This window comes from Ictidomys tridecemlineatus, chromosome 13, assembly GCF_052094955.1.
Source record: "Ictidomys tridecemlineatus isolate mIctTri1 chromosome 13, mIctTri1.hap1, whole genome shotgun sequence".
NCBI classification, from domain to species: Eukaryota; Metazoa; Chordata; class Mammalia; order Rodentia; family Sciuridae; genus Ictidomys; species Ictidomys tridecemlineatus.
The window spans coordinates 54,583,270-54,611,025 of NC_135489.1; the positions used below are offsets into that span (position 1 = coordinate 54,583,270).

Below are 27,756 nucleotides of genomic sequence, written 5' to 3' on the forward strand. Positions count from 1 at the left end.
TCTAGGCACCTATAAACTTTGCCTTTTGAAAAATTAGAACTGTTATTTTGGGAATTTTACCAGAAGACTATAAAGGTTAAAAGCAGAGAAAAGGCAAATACAAAAGTCGTTTTTTAAAGGAAATTCTACAAATGGGATTCTTGCGAGGTACTCTTTATTTATCTTAGTCACTTCATTTATTCAGTTGAATTGTACATTTTATTAGAATGAAAAAAAATACAGCAAGCTAGTTTTGTAGATCTCTTGATAGTTTTCCAGGAATATCATTACTTTAGACGTCTTCATGGGCGTCACAGTTGTTTCTTTCCTGAAAACATACAAACATACTACTAATAATCTTTAGACTAAGAATGATATTTAGATTTAGGTATCTGCCATCAATAACCATAAAAGAGCATAAATCATAATCCTTTTTGTATAGGAATGCTTACTCAAGTATAAACATTTGCCTTGAGATTTTCGAATGATAAGTAGCATATATATCATTTGTTGGTCTCTACTAAAACTCATGGATATCCTTAAAAAGCATTTCACTTATATTTCAAAGGAGTAGCTGTGCTGACCAGAAAGAGCCAATTCTAAAAGTGTGCATGTTGTATGATTACATTTATATAGCATTTTTGAAATGAAAAATTGTACAAATGGAGGATAAATTAATAGCTGCCATTAACTTGGGATGATAGTGGGAGGAAGATGGGCATAGATAGGAAAAGGGCATCATGAAGGATGCTGGTGGAATTGTAACTGTGCTGTTGGACTCCACTGTGGTGGTGGTAGGTCAACAAACCTCTATAACATTGTATTTAACTTAATTCACACAAAATGAGCACAAGTCAAGCTGCAAGATCTGAATAAGATAGATGTATTTTATCAACATTAATATCTTTATTGTAGTTTTGCAGAATGTTAGCATTGGTGAAAACTGGGCAAGAGTACAAAGAATCCATCCTTTCTTACAACTATATGTGAAGCTATAATTATTTCAATAAAAATTTCAGTTAAAAGAATAAACAAGAGTAGCTAGCCAGTGAAAGTCATCTGTGATATTAGAAGTTAGGATGGTGGCAGTGCACAGGCATGAGAAAGAATGTGGGAGGCCTCCAATCCTTTTTTTAGACATGGGTGTTGGCTTCATGGTATGCTCACTTTGAAAATTCATGAAGTCATATTTGTGACTTGTGCACTCTATGTATGCATGTGCATGCTTGCACACATACACATACAGACTCACACATATATGTAAAAGCTTATACTAAAAAGGAGAAGAGGAGTAGACAGAAGCTAACAAGAGTCCTGAATGTTTACTTCTCTCTGTTGTGGTTCCAGGCACTTAAGATACCATAGAATTACCTCCTATGAAGTTATACAAAGACTTGAAATAGCATTCCAGGTACTTGAGCATCCAATAGGTTCCTACTTTCTTTCATATATTACAAAACTGCCTCTGTACTCTCAAGTAGACCTTTTGTGGAAAGAAAATGTTTCTAATAAAAACAAATGAGAAGCAATGACTACAAATAGACTCAAATCTTTTGAAACAACTTCTTCAAAAGATCTTGTCTTGTCTGTTCTTCCATTAGAGCTATGGATATCTCCATTTAAAAACTGCAATCTGATGCCATTTGGTCTATTATACCAGAGGCTTGTTTTCTCTCTATTCATTCCTCCTTGTGCTTATACACCAAAAGTGGGAAGGAGTGCTGTTCCTCCTAGGACCTCCCTCTTAAACTAACACAGCAATCAGAGAAGGACTCTGAAAGGTGGAAAGAAGAGGCCTAGAGGAACAACATGGTTTTAAGTTCTGAGAGCTTCCTTATTGCCTCCTACATATGCCAGACAGGCCCTGCAGAAGCCTGCAGCCTGGACCTCATCTCAAGCAGTTGATAAGGGACTCCAAGAAGAGCCTGTGCCCATAACCAAAGGACCTGGAATGGGGTGCCTAACCACAGAGAACCTTTTGGGAAATACCTCCTCTACTCCAACCAAACATCATCAGAAAAGTCATACCACTGCCACTTGTGGTTTCAGTGGGACCAAGAGGGAAACAGCTCTCCCATCCCCTGTTCAACAGAACCAGAGAGTGATTCTAATTCCTGATTCAGAATAGTGTCAGCACCATCAAGGTCTTGTAGTAAGCCGAGCATCCACCTCCCTGTAGCAGCAGTGAGTCTTAGGGAGGAACAACAATGAGGCAGCACTAGGCAGGTTATCTCCATTCCCTTCCTCAGTGTCAGTAGTACTCAGTGGGGAGCTGAGTTTCCCCCCACCCCCAATCAAAAGAATGGAACCAGACAGGTTGAATCAAGCATCCCTGTTCTCTCCTGCCCCTACTGATATCTGCCAGGCCCAGTGGGAAGTTGAGTCTCCATCTAACATCTGGTAAAAAGGTGGTAAGAAGTAGGAGTGGCAGACACTCTGCTTCCAACCCCCTCTCTTGTCACTGGACACCTTTGACAAACTGAGCTTCACCATCCTCCACAGCAACAAAGTGGTCTATGTCAGCATCTATTTACTCCTGCCCTAATGTCAGCAAGGCCTGGCAGGAAGCTCATCTACACCCCAAATGGAGGCCAAGAAGCAGTGTCCCATTTTTACTGGAACCCAGCAAGAGGCCATACATACATGTGTCCACCTAGATCCATGCTAAACCTCAACAGGAAGATTGCCTACTGGAAAACAGAGATCAGAGTTTCACAATGTAATATCCCAAATACAATACAAAACCATTACTACAGGGGAAATCACAAGGTGAATGAGAAAAGACAATAGATGCCAAGATTAAACAATTAGCTTTTAGAATTATCTGACAAGGTTTTAGAGCAACTGTCACAAAGAAACGCTTCAACAAGCAATTATGAATTCTCTTAGAACATATGAAAAAAACAGAAAAATTTGAGCAAAGAAATAGATGTTATAACATAAAGAACCAAATGGAAATTATAGAACTAAAAAATGCAATAACTGAAATAAAAATATTGCTGGATAGGCTCAGTAATGGAGTGAGGTAACAGAAGATGGAATTAGAAAACAGAAGAAAATATCAATAAAGTATATTTATTTTGAACAACAAAGAGAAAATATACTGAGAAAAAAAATAGCCCCAGGAACCTGCCCAGGACTATAATGAGAGCTAAATTTACAAATCTGCTTTAAGGCACATAATGAAGATAAACAGTGATTAGTCATATTTAAGTCACCCTTTAAGATATATGATGAAAATAGCACTTTATTTACTGTTATATGTTATATAACCTTAAATTTAAGGAAGTTTTGATAAATACTACAATATGAATGAAGCTTAAGGATCTTATGCTAAGTGAAATGAGCCAGTCACAAAAAGACATATAGTGGGGCTAGGGTTGTGGCTCAGTGGTAGAGTCTCACCTAGTATGTGTGGAGCAGTGGGTTCAATCCTCAGCACCACATAAAAATAAAATAAAGATATTATGTCCACCTAAAACTAAAAAATAAATATAAAAAAGGACATAGACTATATGATTCATTTTTATGAGCTAGTTAGAGTTCAAAATCATAGAGAAAGAAAGTAGAATCGCAGTTGCTAGGGGGAGGGGGCAATGGGAAGTTATTGTTTAATGGACATAGATTTTCAGTTTTATAAGATGAAATGATTACTGTAGATGGTAGTTGTAGCACAACAATATGAATATATTTAATACCACTGAACTGGTATACTCTGCTTCTAGCCACTGGTAGCCAATCTTCTACTTTAAGTCTCTATGAATTTGACTATTCTAGAAACTAGTACAAATGTAACTCAACAGAGAAAGGATTGCCTTGTCAACAAATGGTGCAATTAGACATCCATAGGCAAAAGTTAAAAATAAAACAAAGCAAAAAACCCTTGAACTAAAACTCATCCGTCATACAAACATTAATTCAAAATGGATCAGTTAAATATGTGATGTAAAATTATAAAACTTTTAAAAAATTACATAGGAGGGCTGGGGATATAGCTCAGGTGGTAGAGTTCTTGCCTTGCATGCATAAGGCCCTGGGTTAAATCGCCAGCATAACTCTCTCACACACACACATAAATAACATAGAAGAAAGTCTTTGTGACCCAGGACTGTGAAGAGTTCTTAGACTTGACACCAAAACTATGATATACAAGAAATAAAATTGATAAATTAAACTTTATCAAAATTGAAAACTTATCCTCTGAGAGACCCTAGGAATAGGATGAAAAGACATGCAAAAGACTAGGAGAAAATATGTGCAAACTACATATTCCACAAAGGACTAGTATCTAGAATATAAAAACTCTCAAAACAGTAAAAACTCCAAACAATCCAATTTGAAAAGGCAGAAAGAATATGAACATACATTTTACCAAACCAGTTTTGAAGTCAGCTTCCTGTTGTCATCACAAACACCTGAGAAAAATCAACATACAGAAAGAAAAGGTTTCTTTTGTATTCTGCTGCCTTTCCTATCCTCTACTATCCCCCCTCCCCTCCCCTTCCCTTCCCTCTTCTCTCTCTACCCCCTCTACTGTAATTCATTTCTCCCCCTTGTATTATTTTTCCCTTTCCCCTCACTTCCTCTTGTATGTAATTTTGTATAACCCTGAGCGTCTCCTTCCATTTCCATGCAATTTCCTCTGTATATGAGGTAAAAATGGGAGTTCATAACCCACTTGAATCAAAGTGTGAAATATGATATATCAAGAACTATGTAATGTTTTGAACAACCAACAATTAAAAAAAAGAAAAAAATTTAAAAAAAATATTTAAAAAAAAGAGAAAAGGTTTCTTTTGGCCCATAGTTTGGAAGTTCTGGTCCATGATTGATTGGCCCCATTGCTTTTAGGCCCATGACAGCACATATCAGTAGCAAATGGCAGAGCAAAAACATTCATCTGTTGGTCTGGAATCAAAAAGAAGAGGAAGAAACTGGGTCCCAAAATCTCTTCAAGGGATTACTTAAGGACCTCCCACTAGCCCCTACCTCTTAAGTTTCCTTCATCTCCCAATAGCACCACGCTAGAGACTGAGCCTCTAACACAGGGGCATTTGGGTACACCTGGAACCATGATAGAGACATACAGGTGATATGCACATGAAAAAACGCTCAGCATTATCCATTAGGGAAATGCAAATTACAACTACAGTGACATATTCTTACATACCTCTGAAGATAGTTGACACATAATGTCAACATCAAATACTGACAAAGATAGAAACTGGATCACCCCTATATCGCTGGCAGGCATGTAAAATAGTTTAGTAACACCATAAAACAGTTTGGCAATTTCTTATAAAACTAAATATTCAGCTGAATATCCAGCATTTATACCTCTGAACATTTATCCCAAAGAAATGAAGTCTTGTGTTCGTACAAAAGCCTGTACACACATACTTACAGCAGATTTACTGATATAGTCAAAACTGGATAAAACCCAGATGTCTTTCAAGAGGTGAAAGACCAAACAAGTCATGATATACATGCTCACGAGGGAGGTACTTAGGGATCAGCAAGGAAAATGTAACAACTTGGTGAATCTCAGGATTTATGCCGAGTGGGAGGAAAAAAAACAATACAAAAAGGCTTCATGCTGTATATTTCCATTTGGACAACATTTATGAAATTGTGAATTTGTAGAAATGCTGACTAGAATAGTGGTTGTCAGGGGTGAGGTGGGGATAGGGCAGAAGAGGGAGAGGAAAGTGAATGTTACTATAAAAAGGCAACAGGAGGGAAGCCTGATGATGGAAATGTTCTGTGCTTTGACTGAACCACGGTCAACATTCTGGTTGTGGAATTGCCCTCAAGTTTTGCAACATGGTACTTTGGGGAGAAATTGGGCAAAGGGTACACTGGATCTGTCTTTATTATTTTTTCACAGCTAAATGAAAATGTACAATTATCTCAAATAAAGTTAAATAAATAGAAGAGAGCACTTATTCTCCTTCCTCACAACAGAGAGGCGAGGGCAATCAGAAGTAACCATGCCCCAGGTGGTTCCTGGAGTGCATGGAGACCAGCACTGACTGGTCTTTTGGGCTATTCTATCCCAGCATTCAAGTCTGGAGTAGAAAAATTGAATTGGGCAATTGTTTTTTCTGACTTGCTTTTATTATAGGCAGACTTACAAAGAAGTCAACCGTACTTTGCAAAATGTAGAAATGTGACATGGGCTGAGCAGAGAATGTCATTCAATTTTTGGCAAATATAGAAATGAAACTTGACTTTTGAATTGTGGCCAACAAATGATTATTAAACACGCAGCTGCTCCCTGGTCAGCCTTGATGTGACAGCATCCGTTCTCTCCCTAATAGCGTGCTGACAATTGTGGCTAGAATGGGCTCTCTGGTGTAGGCCACTGAGCATGCCATCTTGGTTTGGAATCATCCCAAATTATCTGGACTTCAAGTTCTTTATCTGTGTCAAACAGGAAAAAAAAATTGTTTTTTGTCATGACTTTAGCTGTCATATGATTTTATGGAGTGTATTTCATCAAGACAGAATGAATTGTTTGTTTTCATGTTTCTAATATGCAAATTACCTCAAATCAAGAAAGAGAGTTAAAATTATATTGCTTTCTCTATTTTTAGTCATGGTTCATCAGAATGTATTAAGATTCAGAACCAAAGATTATATGAAATTGGAGGAAATATAGGTAAGCATTCTTTAATAATTTCTGCTTCTAAATTCTCTGACTATCCTAAAAGAAATATTGTTATTATAAAGGTATATTTTATATGTTATGTCTATTTATTTTGGATAAGAAGTCAAAATCAGTTTTCATTTTTTTAATCATATGTAAAAAAAAAAAACAAAACAGGTGCATGACCTGTCTACAGTATTCTAAAATTTAAGTGAGACTATTTTAGTGTGGATGTGGAACAGACTTAGGTCTAGTCTCTCTTGAGGTTCATGCAAAACAAAGGGCACTGAGAACTGAGAGAAGCATGACACCCTTTTTCTTCGATTTTCCCATTTTAGCTCAGAGCCCAGGATCTTTCACTTACTGATTTCCCTGATAGGACTGGATCCAAAGAAAATCCCTTCTCCTTGTGCCTTTGTCCACGTCCTCTGAACTCCACACACCTGTCTGTGTCCTGACTTGTGGCCTGAGTGCCTCCTCTCTGGCTTCCCTGAGGGAGGGGGTCCTGTCTGGTCAGGGCCTTGTTCCAGTCAGCCTCGGTTCTATCCTGCATCTTCCACTTTTCCTTCCCAATGGCATCGTTTCTGTTGGAATAAGAAAATGGTCGGTCATTTCTCTCACCTCTATGGAATTCTCTCTTGACCCACCTCGGGTCCACTCCCATTTCTCTGTTCCACGTACAGCGAACCCCTTCCGTCAGTCAGTCCTCTGCACTCCTGTTTCTTCTGTTTTCTCTTGAAACCACTCCTGTCAAGCCTCCCCCCACCTCCCCAGTACTTCTTCAAAATCGCCCTCTTGTCAAGGCCACCAGAGAACTCTTAGGCCGTGAGATCCAGTCGTCCCTTCTGTCTTTTGGACTGCCTGAAGTCCTCTTTCTCTTTTACAAACACTTTCTCTTGGTTTTGAGGATAGTTTAAGCTTCTGACTTCCTTAGAATCCTCAGCATTCTCACACAGTACTCTCAGCCCACCCCATGGCTTTAAATACACCTGAGGGCTGATCCATCTGACCAGGTGTCTCCTTGACCCCCTCACTTTGCCTGGCGCTCTGTCCTTGGTGTGGCTTTACTCAGGATGCCCCACTTCAGATATCCTCCTCTCCGTCTCGCCTCTTCCGTGTCTAGGCTGATGACTCTTCTAGTGAGGTCTTCCTGGCTCTTTCGCCCTCTTCCTGTGCCTGCCTTGCTTTGTTTTCCTCTACATATTCTTATCACCACTGGATTGACTTTCTATTTCACATGTTTATCTGCTACGTAAGCACCCAAGGGCAAGTGTTTGTGAACATCCAGGGCATTGCCCCAGCCTTAGAATAGTGCCCGGCACTCCACTCCTCTCTTGCTTTTGGGCATGACTTCCACAAAGCAACAAAATGTCCAGTTCCTAAAATAAGCTTGCCTTGAATCTTCTCCGCCCTTCTCAAGTTACTGTCTGTAAAAGCCTTAGAGGATATATATTAGCATATAAATGATCAGCTGATACCTGAAAGGAGTTCTAGACTTGTTTTTCTAATGGATGTGTTGAAGCTAGAGAAAGTGTGCCTCTGGAGGGTATGTCTGTTTCTTCACAATTTATATGAGATTCGTTTGAATTATTTCAGTCTTAGAAATGGAGGGAGGGAGGGAAGAGGAGGGGAGCATGCTAAGAAACTTCGAAATATATACACTTTGGGCTGAGAACTATTGGCCTGATTTGAACCTTACTCACATATGAATGTGCATGCATGTGCACAGGTAGAAGGTGCCCTCTTGAAAACATTCTTTGAATTTCTCTTTCTCTTTAGGACAGCATTGCTTGGATCCAGATGCATATATTTTGGATGTATATCACGTAAATCCTCACGCAGAATGGGTGATTAAGCCCCAAGCAAGTCTTTGAAGATGGTTGCTATCCTGTGTTCTATGCCAAGAAGATCCTACATTTTGTGGGGGAAAATAAGATTGCCTTGACATGTTTGTTCCCATAACCCTGTTGTGTTTCTCAAGGAGTGGTATCTCCAGCTTTGTCCGCTTAAACTATGGAAGAGGAGCTGGTTCACCACTTAAGCTGACCTTCATCACGTTTCCTTGATAAAAGGAAAGCAAATGTGATGCTTCCAGAAGAAAGGTCAATGGAGAATACAGAACTCTAATCATTTCTAGTATTCAGCTTTGCAGCAGAAATGAACTTGGTCCTGTACCTGGGGATCAGCAACACTTCTTGATGTAGCCAATGCTACCAAGCATAAGAAGTGAAAAAGACCCTTTTTTATATTTGTGTTTATACATATATTGACCTCTTTTAAGCGAGAATGCCAGAAATAGCCTTACTTTCTGCCCTACAAAATAATCTAGATCTACTTTCCAAAGAGAATCAGTTTATAAAGTGACACATTTTATCAATGCTCTGACTTGTCTCTGAATTGGGGGAGGAGGAACTTTGGTCTAAAGAAAACTGTAGTGTTAAATATGTTGTGCCATGCTACGTGATAACCCTTAACTTCCTGGTGCAAATGAATAATTCTCTGTTACTGAATTTTGAAAATTGATATTTTTTTTTTGTCTTTTTTATTTCTGGTACTGGGGCTTGAACTCAGGACCTCACATGTTGTTAGGTATTTGCTCTACAACTGAGCTACACCCCCACCCCCTTTTTTAAATTTTTTCCTAAGACAGGGTCCTGCTCAGTTGCCCAGGCTAGCCTCTAACTTGCCATCCTCCTGCCTCAGCCTCCTGAATAACTGAGATTATAGGAGTGTGCCACTGCACCTGGCTCCAAAATAAATATTTTGTAGTTTATTGTCTTATGAGCACAGATCCCCATTGTAAAGCTCAACTTGACAAAGAGTGTCTTCTGCTCTACAAGAGCATAAAACAAAAGCCTTTGTTTTTGTCAGCAGGCACAGAGTCTTTTCTCATCGTGGTTATGGTGCTCAATGAAAGCCTCTCATATGCCAGGCGACAATTTCCTTTTTTGATCAAACAACCTAAAAACACAGACCTGCCTTTATCCAAGAGTGCTGAAAAATACTATTAGAACCAGGTTTTATAAGCTGCAAAAGACTTTGCTTTTATTTATTAATCATAGACATGGCTAAGCACTGTGGGTTAGCATCGGGCCATAGAATTGGATGATCAGATGGTGTGCTGAGAACTCTCCCGTTATCAAGATCTTACAAAGCCATTTTCCAGACTCGAGATTGGCCAGAACACACAGTCCTCGTGTTTCTAATTTAGAACAAATCTGAAATGTGCTGAGGGATTGGATAGTGCTGCCTTTCATCTTGAGATTGCAGATAGGGTCCTCCTAGGGATAAGCCTGAAATGGGGACAGAGTTCTCATTTATCCCAGACACAGACTCGGAATTCAGATTGAGGTTTTGATGGATTTGTATCAGATTAAATAAGATTTAAGGCCCAAGCCACACTCTCATGATTCAAAGCTGAATCACAAATGCAGAAAAACGTTTGTTATTTATTTATCAAGTCTCAAAACATAATGTGGTAACATTCAAAGTGCATGTATGGAAGAAATCTTTTATATGCTACATTATGCCTTGACGTCTACACAAAACATTATTTATACTCAGCGTGTAGATAATTGCATTTCTAACCTGTAGAATTTTGTTATGCTTTTATAGGAGAAACAATGATCCATTCATTTGACTTGTTTGAGAATTTTTATTTTCTTTACCTGAAAACCATTAGAAACTAAACTGTATATGTGGTTTCTATTCATTCCTACATTTCACAAGTTTTCAATGTATGGCTAATGGTATGTGAGTTTACATAATGAATTTCCAGAGTCTGGAAAAATAATTTTATCATTTTTGCAATTCAAAACAAAAATAAACTTCACCTTAGGTAATTGCCAAATCCCAAGACTTCAGATAGAAGTAATTTATGCCCACACATGGAAGAAACTTCCAGTAGCTTTCCTACACATCTATATACCTGAAAACTGATCTTTTTCATTGTATTTCCTCTCATTAGAACAGTTAAATTCTGTTGTGTTTATATAGAGAATTCACAGATCTATTAATTTAATGTCTTATTTTGAAGTTTTCATGTCTTTTGACTAAAAGCACATTAGGTCTCACACGAAGATTCTAAATGTGTTCAGATTTATCCCAACTTATAACCATCCTTAAATTAAAAAATGCCTGTCATCTTAAGTATTGAAAAATCTTTTGCCTTAGCAAAAGTTGTTTTTAGAAAAGTTCAGTAAACAGTGTGTAAAAATGAATAGTCAAAATCAAAGGAAAGTCAGATGACTGGCTTGTAAATACCGTTCTGACCCTCACCCCATCCCAAATGTTCTTGGTACACAGTAAGGAAAATAATATCGTCCAGGAAAGTAATTACAGGAAGTTAATGTTTAGGAGCACTCATTCTTAGATCTGGCTCATTATTTCCTTCATTCTATAAAAGCTCACTTGGGAACATGATCTTTGAACAAACTGGAATGTCAGTTCTTTACGATGTATATACAGTATAAACTACCTCACTTGCTTTTCTTGGGGAAAAAACTAATAGACTTTAACAATTTTTGTTACAAACTGTCTTAGTCATATTATTTAAGTCATTTCAGTTAGCTTTCAATGTGCATTTATTAATATGCATTTAATGATGTAAAATATTTTTGGCAAAGTTTAAAACCAAACTACTCTGTAACTGTGACCTGTGGTACACTCTGAGATCATCCATGGTCCCTCACTGATTATCTTGTGTTTCTAATCACGTGGAAATTCAGGTTTTCAGAAGCAGGAATGTCCATCTTTTCTTTCAGACATTTGCAACTGTTGTCCGAATAGAATAGTTCATTTGGCTGAAAAGTAACATGAAAATAAAATGTCTCTTCATTTTTTCACATAGATATTACTTGCCTAAATAGTCAATATATTATGAGATTAAAGAGTTCCCTACAGACATTTTTTTTCAACTGTTTTCCATAAATATGTCACACTAAAAAATAAAATAACATGGGTTTAAAGCATTCCTTTCAAGGATTTCAACAGTTTTATATACACATACCTAATTTAAAAAAAATAACATCTTTTCTTTCAGGGACTTTCCAACTATTTTCTCAAATTGTGTAAATTGAGAAATCTTATGTTGCTGGAAAATGCCAATGTATGTTTCTTCCCATCTCAAAAGTTCATATTGACTCTTGTCTCTTCAGTTTTCATTGTCGTGTAGCATGAGTATGTTGCATTTTAACCCCTAAAAATAAAGGAAAAAAAAATATTCTCACAAAAATTCTTTGTTTGACTAGTCTGAGGACACAGTGGGGCCACTGAAGGAACAGGAGTTTTAAAGTCAGAAGTCTTGTGTCTGAGCCCATCTCTCTCAGGAGCAAGATGATCTTGTGCAAAAGCTGCTTGGCATCACGTGGTGGGTTAAAGGTAAAGGGTAGGTTCACTTGAATAAGCAACCGTTTCCTAATTTGTTCGTTAGTGCTTTGTCTATGCGGGTTTTTAACGAATGATTTAAATATAATGATTTGTAAACACATTATTTATACACATACATGCATATACAATCTTTTCCATAAATACAGATAAGGTTTTTGACAAAATTTAAAACCAACTTGTGAATTTTAATTCAGCAGTTTATTATTATATATCCTGTCCACGGAGCAAAACATAGAAATATAAGGCATAAAGATTAGAAAACTATAAAATGTTCTATATTTTTAAATGGTATGATTGATTGTATTATTTGTATAGAAAACCCTCAGGCATCTTCAACTATTCATATTAATGAGATAATCTATCAAGGTCATGGCAATTATGATCACCGTATAAACATCAATTTGCTTTTATGTTAGCAAAAAACAATTGGGAAATACATTTTTAAACTTCCATTTACTACAGTATCAAAACTTGTAAAATATCTACAACTATATTTAACAAAGTATTTGCAAAACATATATGCTAAACAGTGCAAATGTTTCTCTAGGAGTATAAAATATATAAATTATAACATGTTTCTGGATGAAAAAAGAATTGGCAGGTTATTAATTCCCCACAAGCAGATCTATTGATTCAATACAATCCCAATCAAGTAGGTTTTTATTGGTAGAAATTGACAAACTAATTATGAAATATATATAAAGATACAAAGGATTTAGAATATCTAATCTTACCAAAAAGGAGCCACATTCTTAGAATGAATTATTTTAAGGTTTACTACAAAATTATAGCTATTAAAACACTGTGATTCATAATAAACAGCCATGAGATCATCAGTGAAACAGAATCACACAGATATAGGCATCCATTTGAATTTCAACACAGCAACCCAGTAGGGAAAACAAACTTCAACAGATAGTCCTAGAACTACTGGATAGCCATACAGAAAGAGGCAGGCAGGCAGGAACGCAGAAAGGACAGGAGTGGACCCCTTCCCATAACACAAAAATTCATCCAGAATGAGTCATAGAATCCAAATCCATGAGACTTTAATTTTAAAAAATTTTACAGTAGCTTTGAAGCTAGAAGTAGGTAAAAATTTCTTAGGAACAAAATGCAACACATGTACAAGATTAATAAATGAGACTGCAACAAAATTTAAAACCACTGCTATCCAAAAAAAGAGCATGAAGAAATCAATAAGCAAACCACAGCTTGGGAAAAGTATATTTGTAAAGCATGTTTAACCAAGGGCTGGGATCTAGGACATGTAAAGAAGTCATTAATAAAAAGGCAACCAGCCCAATTTTCAAAAATGAGTGTAATGCTTAGGAACAGGCCCTTCTTAAAAGAGATACAACAACCATGTGAAAAAGTATGCAATATATTGAGTCACTAGGAAAATGCATGCTGAAACATGTGATGCCACTGTGTACGCTCACCAAGAGTTCAAATTAAAAAGCCCAATGATGACAAGCATGGAAGAAGCTGAGCTCTTAGACATTGTCAATAGCAGCGTAGCATGAGACAGGCCAATACTGAATGATCACATTGTACCCTATAAGTATGTGCCATCACTATATGTCAATTAAGAAAAATCATTAACATTAAAAAAGAATAAATGGATAGAGACAAGAACATGAAATTCAGATTTCAGAAATCGAAAGCAGAGTGAAAGAAGCCAGGCCAAAAAGACTACCTCTGTACAGTATCGTTCCATTTATATGAAATGCTGGGACAAGCAGAACTGAACCATGGAGGCGGGTCATGAAAATCTCTCTGCATACAGTGGGAATGGGGAATGACCCAAATGGGCAAGAGGGCCCTCCCTAGGGAATGGCAACATTCTACATCTGCCCCAAGTCCTCCTGAGCATTTGAAACGTGACCAGCCTGAAAGCAGATGAGTTCTAAGTGTTAAATACACAGCAGGTTTTGAAGATTTCATGGGGAAGAAAAAAATGTAAAATATCTCATTAAAACATTTTACTATTGGCTACATGTTGAATGCTAATATTTTTTTTTGCTTAGCTAATATATTAGTTAAATAAAATTCATCAGTTTCCTTTTACTTGGCTACTAGAAGATTTAACATTATATTTGTGGCTCACATTATATTTTCATAGAACAGTATTATTCAATATTTTAGTAGGATTGTAGATGTATGCTTTTATCAAAACTCAGTGAGTGTTTAATTAAGATTTATGAATTTCCTTATGTGTAAATGTCACTTCTGAGGAAAAAATCTGCAAATAATATATAAATATTGAACTTCAGGCAATGAACAATATGCATGCTGAGATGTTCAATAAATCTTACAGGTGTCTGCAATTTATTTTGCAACTTTCTTAGGGAACAAACATATGTGCACTCTCCTATATGAACTTGTACCTTAGGATAATTCATTTAAATGATTGCCCTTCCATCTTGTAACATCATTTTTTAGCACTGTGGAGCTGCAGGTCTGTCCTCGGGCATAACTGATGTCCTTAGATATCAGGGGCTTTTCTTTGTCTTACTCCATACCACACAGAGCACCAATCCAATCACATAACAATTTTCATAAAGTCCCCAAACCAATAAGACCATATCATTATTAATAGTGAATTCACAGATTTAAAATCTGAGGCTTAACAAGATTGTGGATGCTATTTTTCTGGTTTCATAATTCTTTCAATGCTTTGCTTTAGAGGGCACCAGTTGCAAAACCAACATCCTAGAAATAATTACCATGTGATCAAGTTCTAAGAGGTAATGCAAACAGAGACATGGCCAGATTCTTTTGACTTGAAGTTTTTTAAAGTTTTATTTTATTCTTGCTTGGTACATAAAGTGTTATGCTCGAATTGGGGACCCTCAAAGACTACCAGAGACCCAAGATCCATGTAAGCAGCAAAGAGGTGTTTATTGCGAGCTAGCTTGGTCCTCCACACGCACACACAGCCACTGGTGACGCTGAGAGGCCTCGAGCCCAGGGCTTGCAGCAGTTTTATACATTCTTTGGAGAAGGCAGGGACTTCACATACATCATAGCAAATCATCACACACCGCGGGAAAATCAAATAACAACTCTAAAACATGATTAGCACATTCACTGGCGGGAACAAGTTGGGTAGGGGTCAGTACAAAAGGGGTATTCGTTTGAACTGATTGGTTTGAGCCAAGAGGGGTGTACATGCTGAACTACATGGTTTCCCAACTTGTTATCAACCACCATAAACTGCTGGGAGGGTCATCTGGCATCCCAGGTATTTCCCTGTCTCATGCTGATTGGTGGCTGCTAGGGGCTGCTATGGATCCCCACCTAGCCTGACTGAGTCAGGGACACCTGGCGCAGCAGATCTCGCCTGTAGATAAACAACTTAGCAGGGTGGGAATGTTCCTAGGAGTGCTCTGTGGGTTTTTTTCCAAGGACAAAGGCACATCCCTTCCTTGGACAGGCTTTGCTCTGAGATAGAGGCTGGTTTTTCAAAAAATTGTACATATTTATGAGATGCAGTATAATGTTTCAATACATGTTTACACTGTGTAACGATCTAATCAGGGCAATTAGCATAGTCATTACTATAAACATTCATCATTTCTTTGCAGTAAAAAATTCAAAATCCTCTTTTTCAGATATTTTGAAATATACATCATTGTTAGCTATTGTCACTCTCCCATACCCTCTTTGCTTTAGAGGGCACCAGTTCCACAACCAATATCTTAGAAATAAACAGAACACCAGAACTTACTCTTCCTATGTACCTGTAACTTAGTAAGTGGACCAGCCTCCCTCCCACCCTCTAGTACCACAGTTCTGTTCTTGAATCTTGAGAGATCAACCATTTTAGATTTTACATGTTAATGAGAGCACTTTTAAACATTTAGACTGTCACTTTTTTTTTTTTTTTTTTTTTTTTTTGCTATTGTGGATTGAACCCAGGGGCATTCTGCCAGTGAGCTATATCCCCAGCCCTTAATTTTTGAAACAGGAGTCTGCCAAGTTGCTTAGGACCTCACCAGGCCACTGAGGCCGGCTTTGAATTTGTGATCCTCTGGCTCCAAAGTCGCTGGGATTTTAGGCGAGTGCCATTGTGCCCAGCTATTGAGACCATTACCTTCTGCCTCCTCAATAGCTCCATTTTTAATTATAGATACTTTAGGGTATTGATTTAACATTCGAGTGGCCATCTTATAAGTTTCGCTTCCCTGTGCTTCCTTTTACCTGAACTCCTCCACCCCCATTAGTGACCTACCCCATGGTCCCATAACCCTAAGCCAATCTCACGCTATTCCCACCCACCTAGCTCTGATGCAAGCACCCAAACCCCCACCCCCCAAAAGCTCAACACCTGAGCATCTCAAGCCTCTCTCTCGTATAGAGAGATGGACTTTGTCAACTTCGACAAATAAACTTTCGTGTGGATCTCTGCCTGGTCTCTGTCCTTCATCCCCCCCCCCCTTGCTTGTTAGGTTCAGTGCAGGCTGATGAATGTTAGCTGCAGGATAACCTGGGCCCTCAAATCCCCCCCTCTGTCTGGTTCTTTATCGCCTGTTTGCCTCAAGTCCGAATGCTCAACCCCCTGCTCAAGGCTGAACAGTCAACCTCCCGCTCAAGGCTGAACACTTAACCCCCCTTATGCCAACAAGGCAGCTTGCAGGCCCAGAGACCCTGTTAGATTTAGGCAGCACAGCAGAAGGGCTATAAAAACCTCCTCCTGTGGGGCTCCCTCTCTCTCTTTTCTCCTCTTTCTCACTACTGCGATTAAGATCTCTTGGTCGCTCCTAGTGTCATCACTTTGCTTTCATCTGGTGCCAAAACCCGGGAAGAGGGTGAAAACCTACTTTTGGGTCCCTTTTCCTTTGGAAGTGCCAGAACCCATTTTCTCAACCGCCAGAACTCCATCCACCACCGGCCTTCTATTGGTGAGTTTCCCCTTCCTGGAGTCCTAAACCCAATGGTGGTGTCAGGAGGATTTGACCGTTGATTGTCCGGCAAACCTCTTCGCCCACCTGCGGGGAGGAAAGCAGCCCACCACAGCCTTCAAGGCCACGGTGGTCCTCAGGGACTCCCTCCTCAGGCAGATTTGACTCTTGGATTCAAAATTATTTCCTTTCCCCTTCCCCAGCATAGACTTTATAGGTCACTCTCAAAGGACTGTGTAACCTTAGGGGACACATAACGGGAACCGCAGATCACACCCCACCCAGACCTTCATGGTCACAGTGGCCCTCATAAAGTCCTCTCACCTTTAAGACTCAGCCACTAGAGATACGCTTCCTCTCCCCTTCCTCTCTCCTCTCTCCTGCCCTGGGAGACTCCCGCCCCTCCAAGAGGGGTCCCGAAAAGCCTTGGCCAAGGTCTCCCATGGCTCTGGCCCCATCCAGGATGGGAGCCTCATCTGTCAGGATCCCGTAACCACCAATCTCTGCAGCTCAAACCTGCCAATAGGCACTGTCTGATTTTTGGCTCTAGTGGGGACGCCCCTTTTGCCAATAAATCAGTTCCTTCCCTCTCCCTTATACTACATTTGCGACATGGGTAATGCGTCCTCTCTACTCGTAGACTCCCCCTTACAATGCCTTTTAGACAACCTCAAGACCCTCTCCTTGGCACCAGATATCAAACTCCCAAAATTGATCAAATACAGCACCTAGGCTTGGCCCACTTACCCCCTAGACAACTAAAGCAAATGGCCCCCATGTGGGTCTTTAGATCCCTCTCTTCTAAGGGATCTTTACAACTACTGTGAGGGTTCGAAAAAATGGGTAGAAATCTCTTATGTTCTAGCTTTCTTCTTACTCTGATCCAACCCTGCTCTCTGTACCTCTTGCAAACCTCTACAAATTCTTCTAGCTTACAAACCAACCCCCCGCCCCAACCACGGATCCCCAACCTTCTCCTCCTCGGGACTCATCCAGTGCTTTTGACCCTGCTGATGAACCCCCACCCTATCGCCTCATATGAATAGGTCCTCACCCTCACCCTCTGCCCCAGCCCCTCCACCGTCACTTCTGCCTCAACAACCTGCTTTCTCCCTTCCAATTACTAGATCAAAAACCCAAACCACCACCCTTCCTCAGATCATTGCCCCCTTGCATGAGGTAGCAGGTACTGAAGGTACTGTCAGAGTACATGTCCCCTTCTCTATGGCTGACCTTTCTCAAACTGAAAAACAAATAGACTTGTATACTACCAACCCAGCCCTATATGCCAAAGAATTCCAATATTTAACACAGGCCTACAGCCTCACCTTCCATGATGTCTATATGATCCTCTCTAATACTTTACTTCCTGAGGAGTGGAGACAGGTTTGGGAACAGGCTGGCACTCACGCAGATGGGATCCATCAGACCAATCCAGCACATCCCACTGGGCCCCAAGCAGTCCCAGACCAAGATCCCCTCTGGGATCACAACACCAGCAACGGCATCACAGACCCAGATCATTCACCACTTGTATTCTAGCAGGCCTGAAAAGGGCAGCCCAGAAAGCAGTCAGTTTTTTAAAAACTTCAGGAAATTATCCAAGATAAACATGAGAACCCATCAGCCTTTCTGGACCGCCTAACTAAGGCTCTCCTGCAGTACACTAATTTGGACCCAGAAACCCCTGACGGCCGACAGTTATTGATGACTTATTTCTTTGCCCAAAGTTTTCCTGATATTCAGATCAAACTTAAAAAATTAGTTCATGGCCTCCTCCCTCCCCAGACCAAGATTCTTGCTACTGCTTTCAAGGTCTACCATAACCGAGATGAAAAGGCTAAACGCCTAAAGTGCCAAATGCTGGCTCAGGCCTTCTGTGGGCCCCCAGAACTCATCTCCTGTGTCGTGAGACCATCCCCCGAGGTCAGAACCTCCAGGAGCCTGCTTTAAGTGTGGACAAGAAGGACATTGGGGCAGGGCTTCCCCAATCCAAGGCCACCTACCAGACCCTGCCCAAAATGTTCCATGATGGGCCACTGGGCCTCAGACTGTCCCAGTACCTGAAAGGGTGCACGGCCAGGCCCTAGCCCCCGTAACCTCGTGGGACTGGCCATGGATGATTGATGGGCCTCAAGACTCCTGTCCCAACAAGTCCAATCACCATGCAGGAACCCAGGGTCCAAATGACCGTTGAGGGTCACATTCTCGGTCTTACAGGAGTTTTGGAGATCCTTACTTCCCTCTCAGTCCCTTGTTGTTGGAAAAGGTGGACAAACAATATATCCCAGAACCACCCCACCCCTACCCTGCTTACTCTCAGGCCACCCATTCTCACACTCCTCCTGGTGATGCCCCAATGCCCCAACCCCCTTTTGGGCAGAGATATTCTATCTGAGTTCAAGGCCATGATTCCCTTTCCACTGTCTTTACCATCCTCCCTCCCCTTCAGTTATAGCCATGGCTGCCCTACAGGCTACATCAAACCCTTCCCTTCCACTTCCACAAGATCAAGTAAACCCATTAGTCTGGGACACCAAGACTCCATCCTTGGCTCCATGCTCCCCAGTTGAGATCCACTTAAAAAACATCCAGCACATTCCAAACAAGCCTCAATGTCCCCTCCCAATGTCCAGTCAAAAGGGACTACAACCCATCATTTCCAGCCTTCTCAAAAAGGGTTTTCTTAGACCCACACATTCACCATATAATACTCCCATTCTCGCAGTCAAGAAACCCAGTGGGACTTAGTGCTTGGTCCAGGATCTTCATCTCGTGAACGAGACAGTCAAACCCATCCACCCACTAGTTCCAAACCCATATTCTCTCCTGTCTCTTGTTCCAGCCTCAACTTCCTATTTTTCTGTTATAGACTTAAAGGATGCCTTTTTCACCATTCCTTTGGCCCCAATTTCCCAAGACTTCTTTGCCTTTAACTGGACAGATCCAGACACTCTACAATCTCAGCAATTAACATGGACTGTCCTCCCTCAAGGCTTTAGAGACAGCACACACCTCTTTGGTCAGCCATTATCTGCAGATCTAAAGGGCCTCAACCTCTCTCTCTCAACTCTCCTCCAACATGTAGATGACTTACTCCTCTGCAGTCCCTCCCTCAATATTTCCAAGACTGAAACCAACACACTTCTTAACTTTCTGGCTGACAAGGGTTACCGAGTGTCTCCCCAAAAGGTACAATTGTCACAACCCCAGATCTCCTACCTTGGAGTCCAACTCTCCCAAGATTCCAAGGCAATCCCTCTAGATCAAAAGGCTCTAATTCATGACTCCCCCATCCCCAAAACTAAAGAGGAGATCCTATCCCTCCTGACTCTTGCAGGATATTTTAGGACTTGATTCCCAACTTCTCACTCCTGGCCAAACCATTATATGAAATGGCCAAGGGGGACAAACAGGAGCCCTTCCCTCATCACCTAAATCTCATTTTCTCTCCATACAACAATCCCTCCTCGAAGCACCAGCCCTAACATCTCCCGGACATCCAACAAAACTTTATTCTTTATGTTCATGAAAAAACAGGCTCAGCCCTTGGAGCATTAGGTCAGAATAAAGGGCCCACCCTCCCTCCTGTTGCTTAGGATCCAAACAACTGGATCCTACTGCTAGGGGATGGGCTCCATGCCTGAGTGCTCCAGCTGCAGCACACATTTTACTACAGGAGACAAAAAAACTGACTTTTTGGAGCACAAGCTATTATCATTTCCCCTCACACTCTAGAGGATCTTCTCACTTACAAAGGCTTACAGACCCTTCCCCTTTGCTGCATCCTTCCCCCTCTAGTCTCATTCCTCCACGATCCCTCCATTTCCTTTAAGGCCTGCTCAGCCTTAAACCCAGCCACTCTTCTTCCCAAGACTAAAGCACCTTCCTCCCACCACTGCCTTGAAATACTAGAAAACCTTATGCCCTGCCCCACTCGTATCCATGAAGGGCCTTTGCCCGATGCCCCTTACACCTGGTTTACTGACGGCAGCACCGTCACACTAGACGGCCATCACTATGCAGGATCATGCTATTATCTCCCTGACTGACCCACTTGGCACAAAATCTTCTACAATGGAGGCAACATCCCTGCCTCCTCATACCACCAACCAGCAAGCTGAATGAATAGCTGTCACTAGGGCATTCCACCTGACAGCTGACCATTCCCTAAATTTATCCACAGACTCTAAATCTGTCTATCACATAATCCTCTCTCACTCTGCCATATGGAAAGAGAGAGGACTCCTTACAACTGGGGGCTCCGTCGTCACCAATGCTAAGCTCATCACTGATCTCCTTAGAGCCTCACTCCTTCCCACCAAAATCAGAATCACACACTGTCGCTCACACCAACATGACTCTTCACCTGTCACAGAGTCAATTCAAGGGATGACCAGGAAGCCCGACTAGCAGCCCTTGCCCCATATTGTACCCTAGCACCTGTTATCCCCCAACCCAAATCCCCAGTGTCAGCCCGATCCCTGCTCTCATACCTCTATTCCATCTTTCACACTAATTCCCAAAGCCCAAAAGCTTTTACAAGCTCGTTTCTCACACTTAGCCCCAGGATGTTCACTTTCTGCAACAGCTAACTTCTAACTGCTCCATCTGTGAAAGAACAAATCCTCAAACTCCTTTGAAACCTGGAACCTTCCCCACACATCAAGCACGGGGCCACATTCCAGCAGCCGACTGGCAGCTAGACTTTACCAACATGCCAGCAGTCTGCAAACTTAAACCTACATTAGTAGATACTTTCTCAGGATGGGTTGAAGCCTTCCCCACTGCCAACAAGCAGGCTACCACAGTCGCCTCTATCCTTGTCTCTGAGATTATACCCAGATTTGGAATACCCACCTCTTTTCAGTCTGACAACGGACCCGAATTAATTTCTCAGATTACACAGCATGTTGTTAAAGCTCTTAACATCCCATGGCACCTACACATTCCTTATCACCCACAATCATCTGGAAAGTACCAACCAAACAATAAAAGAAATTTTAACCAAACTTACCCTTGAGATTCACCTAGATTGGACCAAACTCCTTCCCCTTGCTTTATTTCGACTCAGAGTATTACCAAGGAAACCCACCCTTCTCTCCCCATTTGAGGTCATGTATGGCCATCCTGCCTTCCCCCTGGTGTCGTAGCTTCTCCATGGACTCTACCAGAAAGTCTCTCTTTCCCTCTTTTCTCTTTAACCCACAGAGGTCCCATGCTTCTTTTCCCCTGATGCCAGGAGCCTGGATATTTTTCTCTCCCCCACAACACCAAGGTTCTCCCTTGTCACCAAAATGAGAAGGCCCCCTACAAGTTACCCTATGTACCCCCACTGCCACGAGGCTTCGGGAGTTTCTAACAAAGCTAACTCCCTGGATTCACATTTCCAGGTTAAAACCTGCATCAGCTCCTAAGCCTGAGTCTGCGGATACCTCTTCTTCTTCTTCTTCTTCTTCTTCACCAGATAGGCCTGCAGCCCTTCTCCCACCAACCCACTGAAATCCATTTCACCAGGCCCGCCCCCCCAAAGCTATGAATAACTTCCAGATCCGGGTCCACCTCCCTCACCTCCTCTTAGCCTACACCTCCCTTTTCCATATTTCCTTCGGATCCTACATATGGAGAGTCACAGTAGTTGATCAATAGAAGGATGGATCCATAACAAAAACTGAACAAATTGCCACTTATGACATGCTCCTCAACTCAACTGCCCCCATTACCATTAATCTTGCAAATTCTCAGTTCTACAAAGCAGCCTCAATAGAACCCATCTCTGCTTTCTATTTGATCAGACCCAAGATTACTGCAAGTGGTGGCCAGACACTAATAAAGGCTGTCCTTACTGGTCATGTAAAGTCCATCACTATGACAGGATACCAGTATGCTCCATATGGTACCTGAGGAGACTTGGCAAGAGGCTAGAGCACAGGGCAGATGGTGAAAATACCATTTGCATAAAAATCTATGATCTGGCCCACCCACAATGGGCCTCAGGAGTCACAGGCGCTGCCTTTTGGGCTACCTACCAGACCAAACCCTCTGGATATTTCTGGGTAGGGAGAAGCATAGTAGCACAGGCCCCGTCCAGGTCAACCTCAGATACAGCACTCTGAAAAGGTCCTAACTAGGTCCTAACTAGGCAGATAGAGGGACTCCAAGGTCCCTCCTCCTCAGACCCCTCCAAACCCGGTTCTCAGATCCATACTTGGATCAAAATCATCCAAAAAAACTGACATTTCTAAACACGATAGTCCCCACCCTAAATCCCCAAAACTGTTTTCTTTGTGCCTCCCTGGAAAGGCCCCTCCTGGTCGCACTCCCCCTCAACATCTCCTCATATGATCTCTCCTCCATCGGCACTAAAATTCAACCTGCCTCAAACGTCCCTGTGTGGGAACCCACACGCAGTAACACCAGTTCCTCTCCCTTGCCCCAATGGCTCTGCATTAGCCCTTCATCCCGCACGCAACACGACAGATGCTCACATTACACGATTGCTTCTACAAACAAATACACAAACCCTGGAGACTTTCTTTGGTGTAAAGGCACCTTAATGACCTACATCTCTGACAATGTAACTGCTCCCTATTTCATTGTCCAAGTAACCCCCCAAAGGCATGCAGCCTTTCTGCCTATTTTGATAGGAATCTCCATAGCCCCAACTGTAGCAGTGGCTGGAGTACCAGGAGGAGCAATAGGGCGCTCTATCTGGATTAAAGATGACCTTCACAAAAAGCTTCAAGCAGCTCTAGATGCTACGGCAGAGTCACTCTCCTCCCTCCAGAGACAGGTCACCTTGCTGGCTCAGGTGGTTCCCCAAAACCGACGAGCTCTAAGACTTATTGACAGCCAAAAAGGGAGATACTTGCCTTTTTCTAAGGGAGGAATGCTGCTATTATGTGAGTGAATCGGCCAATAGAACAGAATGTTAACAAACTCACTGACCTTGCAATCCAACTGACTAAAACCACTTCCCAAACTTCTTTTCTGGAATTCTTTCAAAATCCCTTATTTACCTGGCTCCTGCCTGTTCTAGGCCCACTTTTAGGCATACTGTTCTTCTGCTCCTTCCCCATGCATAATAAAGTTCCTCCAAAATCATATGAACACAATTGCTAATCATACCTTTAGCCAGCTTCTTCTCAGGGACCACCAACTGCTCCATGACCTAGATGACTCCAACTCCTCTCATAAAGCCCTCACCCGATGTTGACAACACAAAAACAAAGGCCATCGGACAATGAGAGACAATGCACCCAGAGACCTCTTAGCCTGTCATCCTGGATATTTGAAACTTTATGCCCTTTTAAGCCTCCTCATGGCCCTTGGCCTCTTCCCTGTTAGTCCCCCAGCGTGGAACTCCTGCCAAAAACTGACCTTTGCTTTAATCCTCATCCTGTTTTACTCTCTCTGATCCTCTTCAGGTGCTGGTGACGCCATGTGGAGACAACGCTTTCAATACTTCCTAGAGTCCCTACGACAGGACCAGTGGCTGATACCAAGGATCTCCTCCGCTCAGGAATGGTTTGATGCCATTGACGACTTATGGCTTCAAGGAACTTTTGTGGACTTGACCCCTGCTGAGATCACTGTCTATAGCCACTGGGTGTTATTTCTAGCTGCCCTGGTGTTCCCAGACCTGTCCCAGAACATTCCTCCACTCTCCCAGGCAGGTCCCACGCCTCCTCCACATCACTTAGAAAAACAAAAAGGGAGGAATGTTAGTTGCAGGGCAGGCTGAGCGAATGTTAGCTGCAGGATAACCTGGGCACTCAAACCCCCCTCTGTCTGGTTCTTTATCGCCTATTTGCCTCAAGTCCTAACCAAACCCAACTCCCCCGCCCCAAGGCTGAACACTCAACCCCCCTTATGCCAATAAGGCAGCTTGCAAACCCAGAGACCCTGTTAGATTTAGGTAGCACAGCAAAAGGCTATAAACACCTTCTCCTGCTGGGCTCCCGGCTCTCTTTTCTCCTCTTTCTCACTGCTGTAATAAAGATCTCTTGGTCGCTCTGAGTGTTGTGGTCACTTTCCTTTCATTGCTTTCTCACTTTCCTTTCAGATACCTTTATTCTGCTGTTGTCACCAGAGGCAGCTGAGGGTTTTAATTCTGTTTCAGATCAAGCAGTTAAGGCAGTCTGAGCTGCGCTGAGGGGTGGCTGCAGGTGTGATGTCATGGCTGTTGTAAAGTCATGTTATTGTTGGAATTCTCCAGAAGACGCAGGGGACAGAGGTTCTTCAGATTGCTCCCCTACCTAAAGGGTAGGGCCGGAGGGTGAGGGGCCTCTAAAATCTAGAACCAGACACCTGCAGCCTGGTTCTAGACTGGGAGCAGGGCCTTGGTCTGGCTGGGTGTGGCAAGGGAGGCATGGCACATTTCTCAGGTTTGTTTCACCATCCTCAAATGGTGTCCTTTGTGGACACCATCCTCACTAGGTGTCCTAAACATGGGTGCTAGCCCTGTGGGTCTGGATCTGTTCAAAGGGCCTCCTTGTCCTTATTAGTGCTTCAGTGGTTGTTTGTGCATCAACCACCTCTTTTTGAGTCTCTGCCTGGGGCACCCCATGTAAATATAGCTTTTTGGTATAGGGATATAGCAATCCCCCAGGAATATGGGTCCTGACTTTGGGCTCACAGAACAGACCTTGGGTGATAACCAAGCTGATGCACCCATCCTTTTTCTGTTGTGATGGATCCAATTGATAGGTTTTAAGGGTAATGGAAATCGGCATCCCATGGTGCAGGTTCCTGCCCTGTTCCATTTTATGTGGGGGTGAGGGTATCTGGGGATGAAACCCAGGGGTGTTTTACAACTGAGCAGCAGCCCCAGCCTTTTTTATTTTTTTATTTTGAGACAGGAGCTCCCTAAGTTGGTAATGTTGTGGTGTGAACTGAGAAACACAATAAGAGTATAAGTTATAGGTTATAGATTAGTAAAAATATATATACATAGATTATAGATATAAGATTTTGATACGTGAGATAATACATTATAAAGCAAGGCCTGTCATTGCCAGGCCTAAGACTCTATTTTGCTGTCTTCTATATAAAAAAGTTTACAAGAGCTGTTTCTGAGAAACTGAAATGAAAGCTGTTTTATTTTTTTAAAATTTTTTATTATTAGTTGTTCAAAACATTACAAAGCTCTTGACATATCATATTTCATACATTTGATTCAAGCAGATTATGAACTCCCATTTTTACCCCGTAAAAGCTGTATTCTTATAACATTATTTTCTGTACTTTGTACCCTACACAATGTACTCAACCCAGGATATGGTGGTCTTGGTGACCCAAGACTTTGAAGTAGACTCTCGCCCTTGCTAACCACCTGCTAGAACTGAGGTGACAGTTGTCTAACTTAACACCTGCTCCAACCCAATATGTGGTTAACTGAGTTGCAAGATGATTGCTTTTTTTTTGCTTTTGTAATTTGCTTGCTTGCTAACTGGAAAATTCCAGTCCTGCTTACGGCTTGAAGGTCCTGCTAGTTAACTATTTTCCTAGCTTCTATGATTGGGTTACTCCAGGAAAAGTCCTTGAGCTGTGGCTTTTGTCCTTCAATTTTCAAGACACGGGCCTGAAAATTGCTGTTCTCCCATAGAGCTTCAGGTTCTAGGGTGGGTGACAGTCCCTGGCCAGGTAAATGAATCTCTCTTTGATTTAAATTCAGACTTAGAGTGAATTGAAGTGGCTCCTCATAACAGTTAGAGCCTCATTAAATTTCTTTTTTTTTACAGTTAAATTTTTCTTTTTTTTGTTATTTTTTATTGGTTTTTCAAAACATTACAGAGCTCTTGACATATCATATTTCATACATTTATGAACTCCCATTTTTACCCCATATACAGATTGCAGAATCACATCGGTTACACATCCACGTTAGTCATTAAATTTCTGAGACTGGCCTGGAACTTGTGATTCTCCTCCCTCAGCCCACGGAGTTGCTGAGATTACAGGTGTGGGCCGTCATGCCCAGCCTTCTTCTATTTTTCTTCCTGCTCCATGTTTAATGAAGTTGTCATACTCAGGCACCCAGTTAACTGATGGCTTCGGGGCATATTTAGCTTATCTGTTCTCAAGTTCTTGACTAGGAAGGGCTGCACACCCTCTCTTCTAGTCTCCTGGAAGGTTCTGACCCTGAGTCTTGGTGTAAGCTCTTCCATTAGGTCAAACTAGAAACCTGCTCACTGTCCCAGGTGACCCAGTTCCACAGGACTTATGCAAAATGTAGTCTGACTGACAAGTACACAGCTAACCAACAAGAATCAGAAGTTCCAAGGATACTGGGACTCCCTCAAAATAAGTCATGTTTCTCTTTTTTCCCAGCAGTAAATTACACATTCCCCAACCTTCCAGGCAGAAGTTACAACAGGTTGGGGGAGGGGGCACTCTTGAAAGCTTCACCTCAGTTTTGTCAACTAACAATCACTTCCATACACATACAGATAATATCTTACTTACAAACTTTTGTGTTAAAACAAGTCAGCACATGCTTGGTGGTTGCTGTGCATTTGGTTAACATTTTAATCCCTGCCCAGTAGTGGGCTTTGCTCTACTCCTTAGTTTCATGTCCTTAGATGTCACATTGGAAAGTCTTCTCTTCATGTAACTTTTGCTCTTCGACACTACAACAGGACAATAGAACCTCAGCCAAAAAAAATGTAAGAGTTCTGCTCAGCAAATGTAACTTAATGAAAAGGCAAGATATAAATGGGGTGTGGGGTGTAGGTGGACACACACACATAATACACAAACTATGTAAAGTGCTCTAACAATTCAATAATTTTAAAGACAGCTAAATCTATTTTAAATGGGCAAATGAATGGA

At 41.6% G+C, this 27,756-nt stretch overlaps 1 protein-coding gene and 2 long non-coding RNA genes across 8 annotated transcripts in view; 2 read left to right on the plus strand and 1 right to left on the minus strand.

Moving 5' to 3' along the window:
* Positions 1 to 11,861, plus strand: part of Arhgap28 (Rho GTPase activating protein 28) — a 186,048-nt gene extending 174,187 nt beyond the window's left edge. For all 6 annotated transcript variants that reach the window (XM_040275092.2, XM_078030362.1, XM_078030364.1 and 3 more), the window contains 2 exons: positions 6,576 to 6,640; positions 8,408 to 11,861. In XM_040275092.2, coding sequence (XP_040131026.1) covers positions 6,576 to 6,640; positions 8,408 to 8,502 — 160 coding nt within the window. In that variant the 3' untranslated portion in view covers positions 8,503 to 11,861. The remainder of the gene's footprint in view (positions 1 to 6,575; positions 6,641 to 8,407) is intronic.
* LOC144369867 (uncharacterized) lies at positions 138 to 24,444 on the minus strand. Its single transcript, XR_013429697.1, has 4 exons — positions 24,304 to 24,444; positions 6,993 to 7,212; positions 4,345 to 4,394; positions 138 to 307 (listed from the first exon to the last, which is right to left on the minus strand). It is a non-coding gene; the product is annotated as an uncharacterized LOC144369867 (long non-coding RNA).
* Positions 16,541 to 24,936, plus strand: LOC144369868 (uncharacterized). Its single transcript, XR_013429698.1, has 2 exons — positions 16,541 to 16,923; positions 24,351 to 24,936. It is a non-coding gene; the product is annotated as an uncharacterized LOC144369868 (long non-coding RNA).
* Positions 24,937 to 27,756: the final 2,820 nt, after the last annotated feature.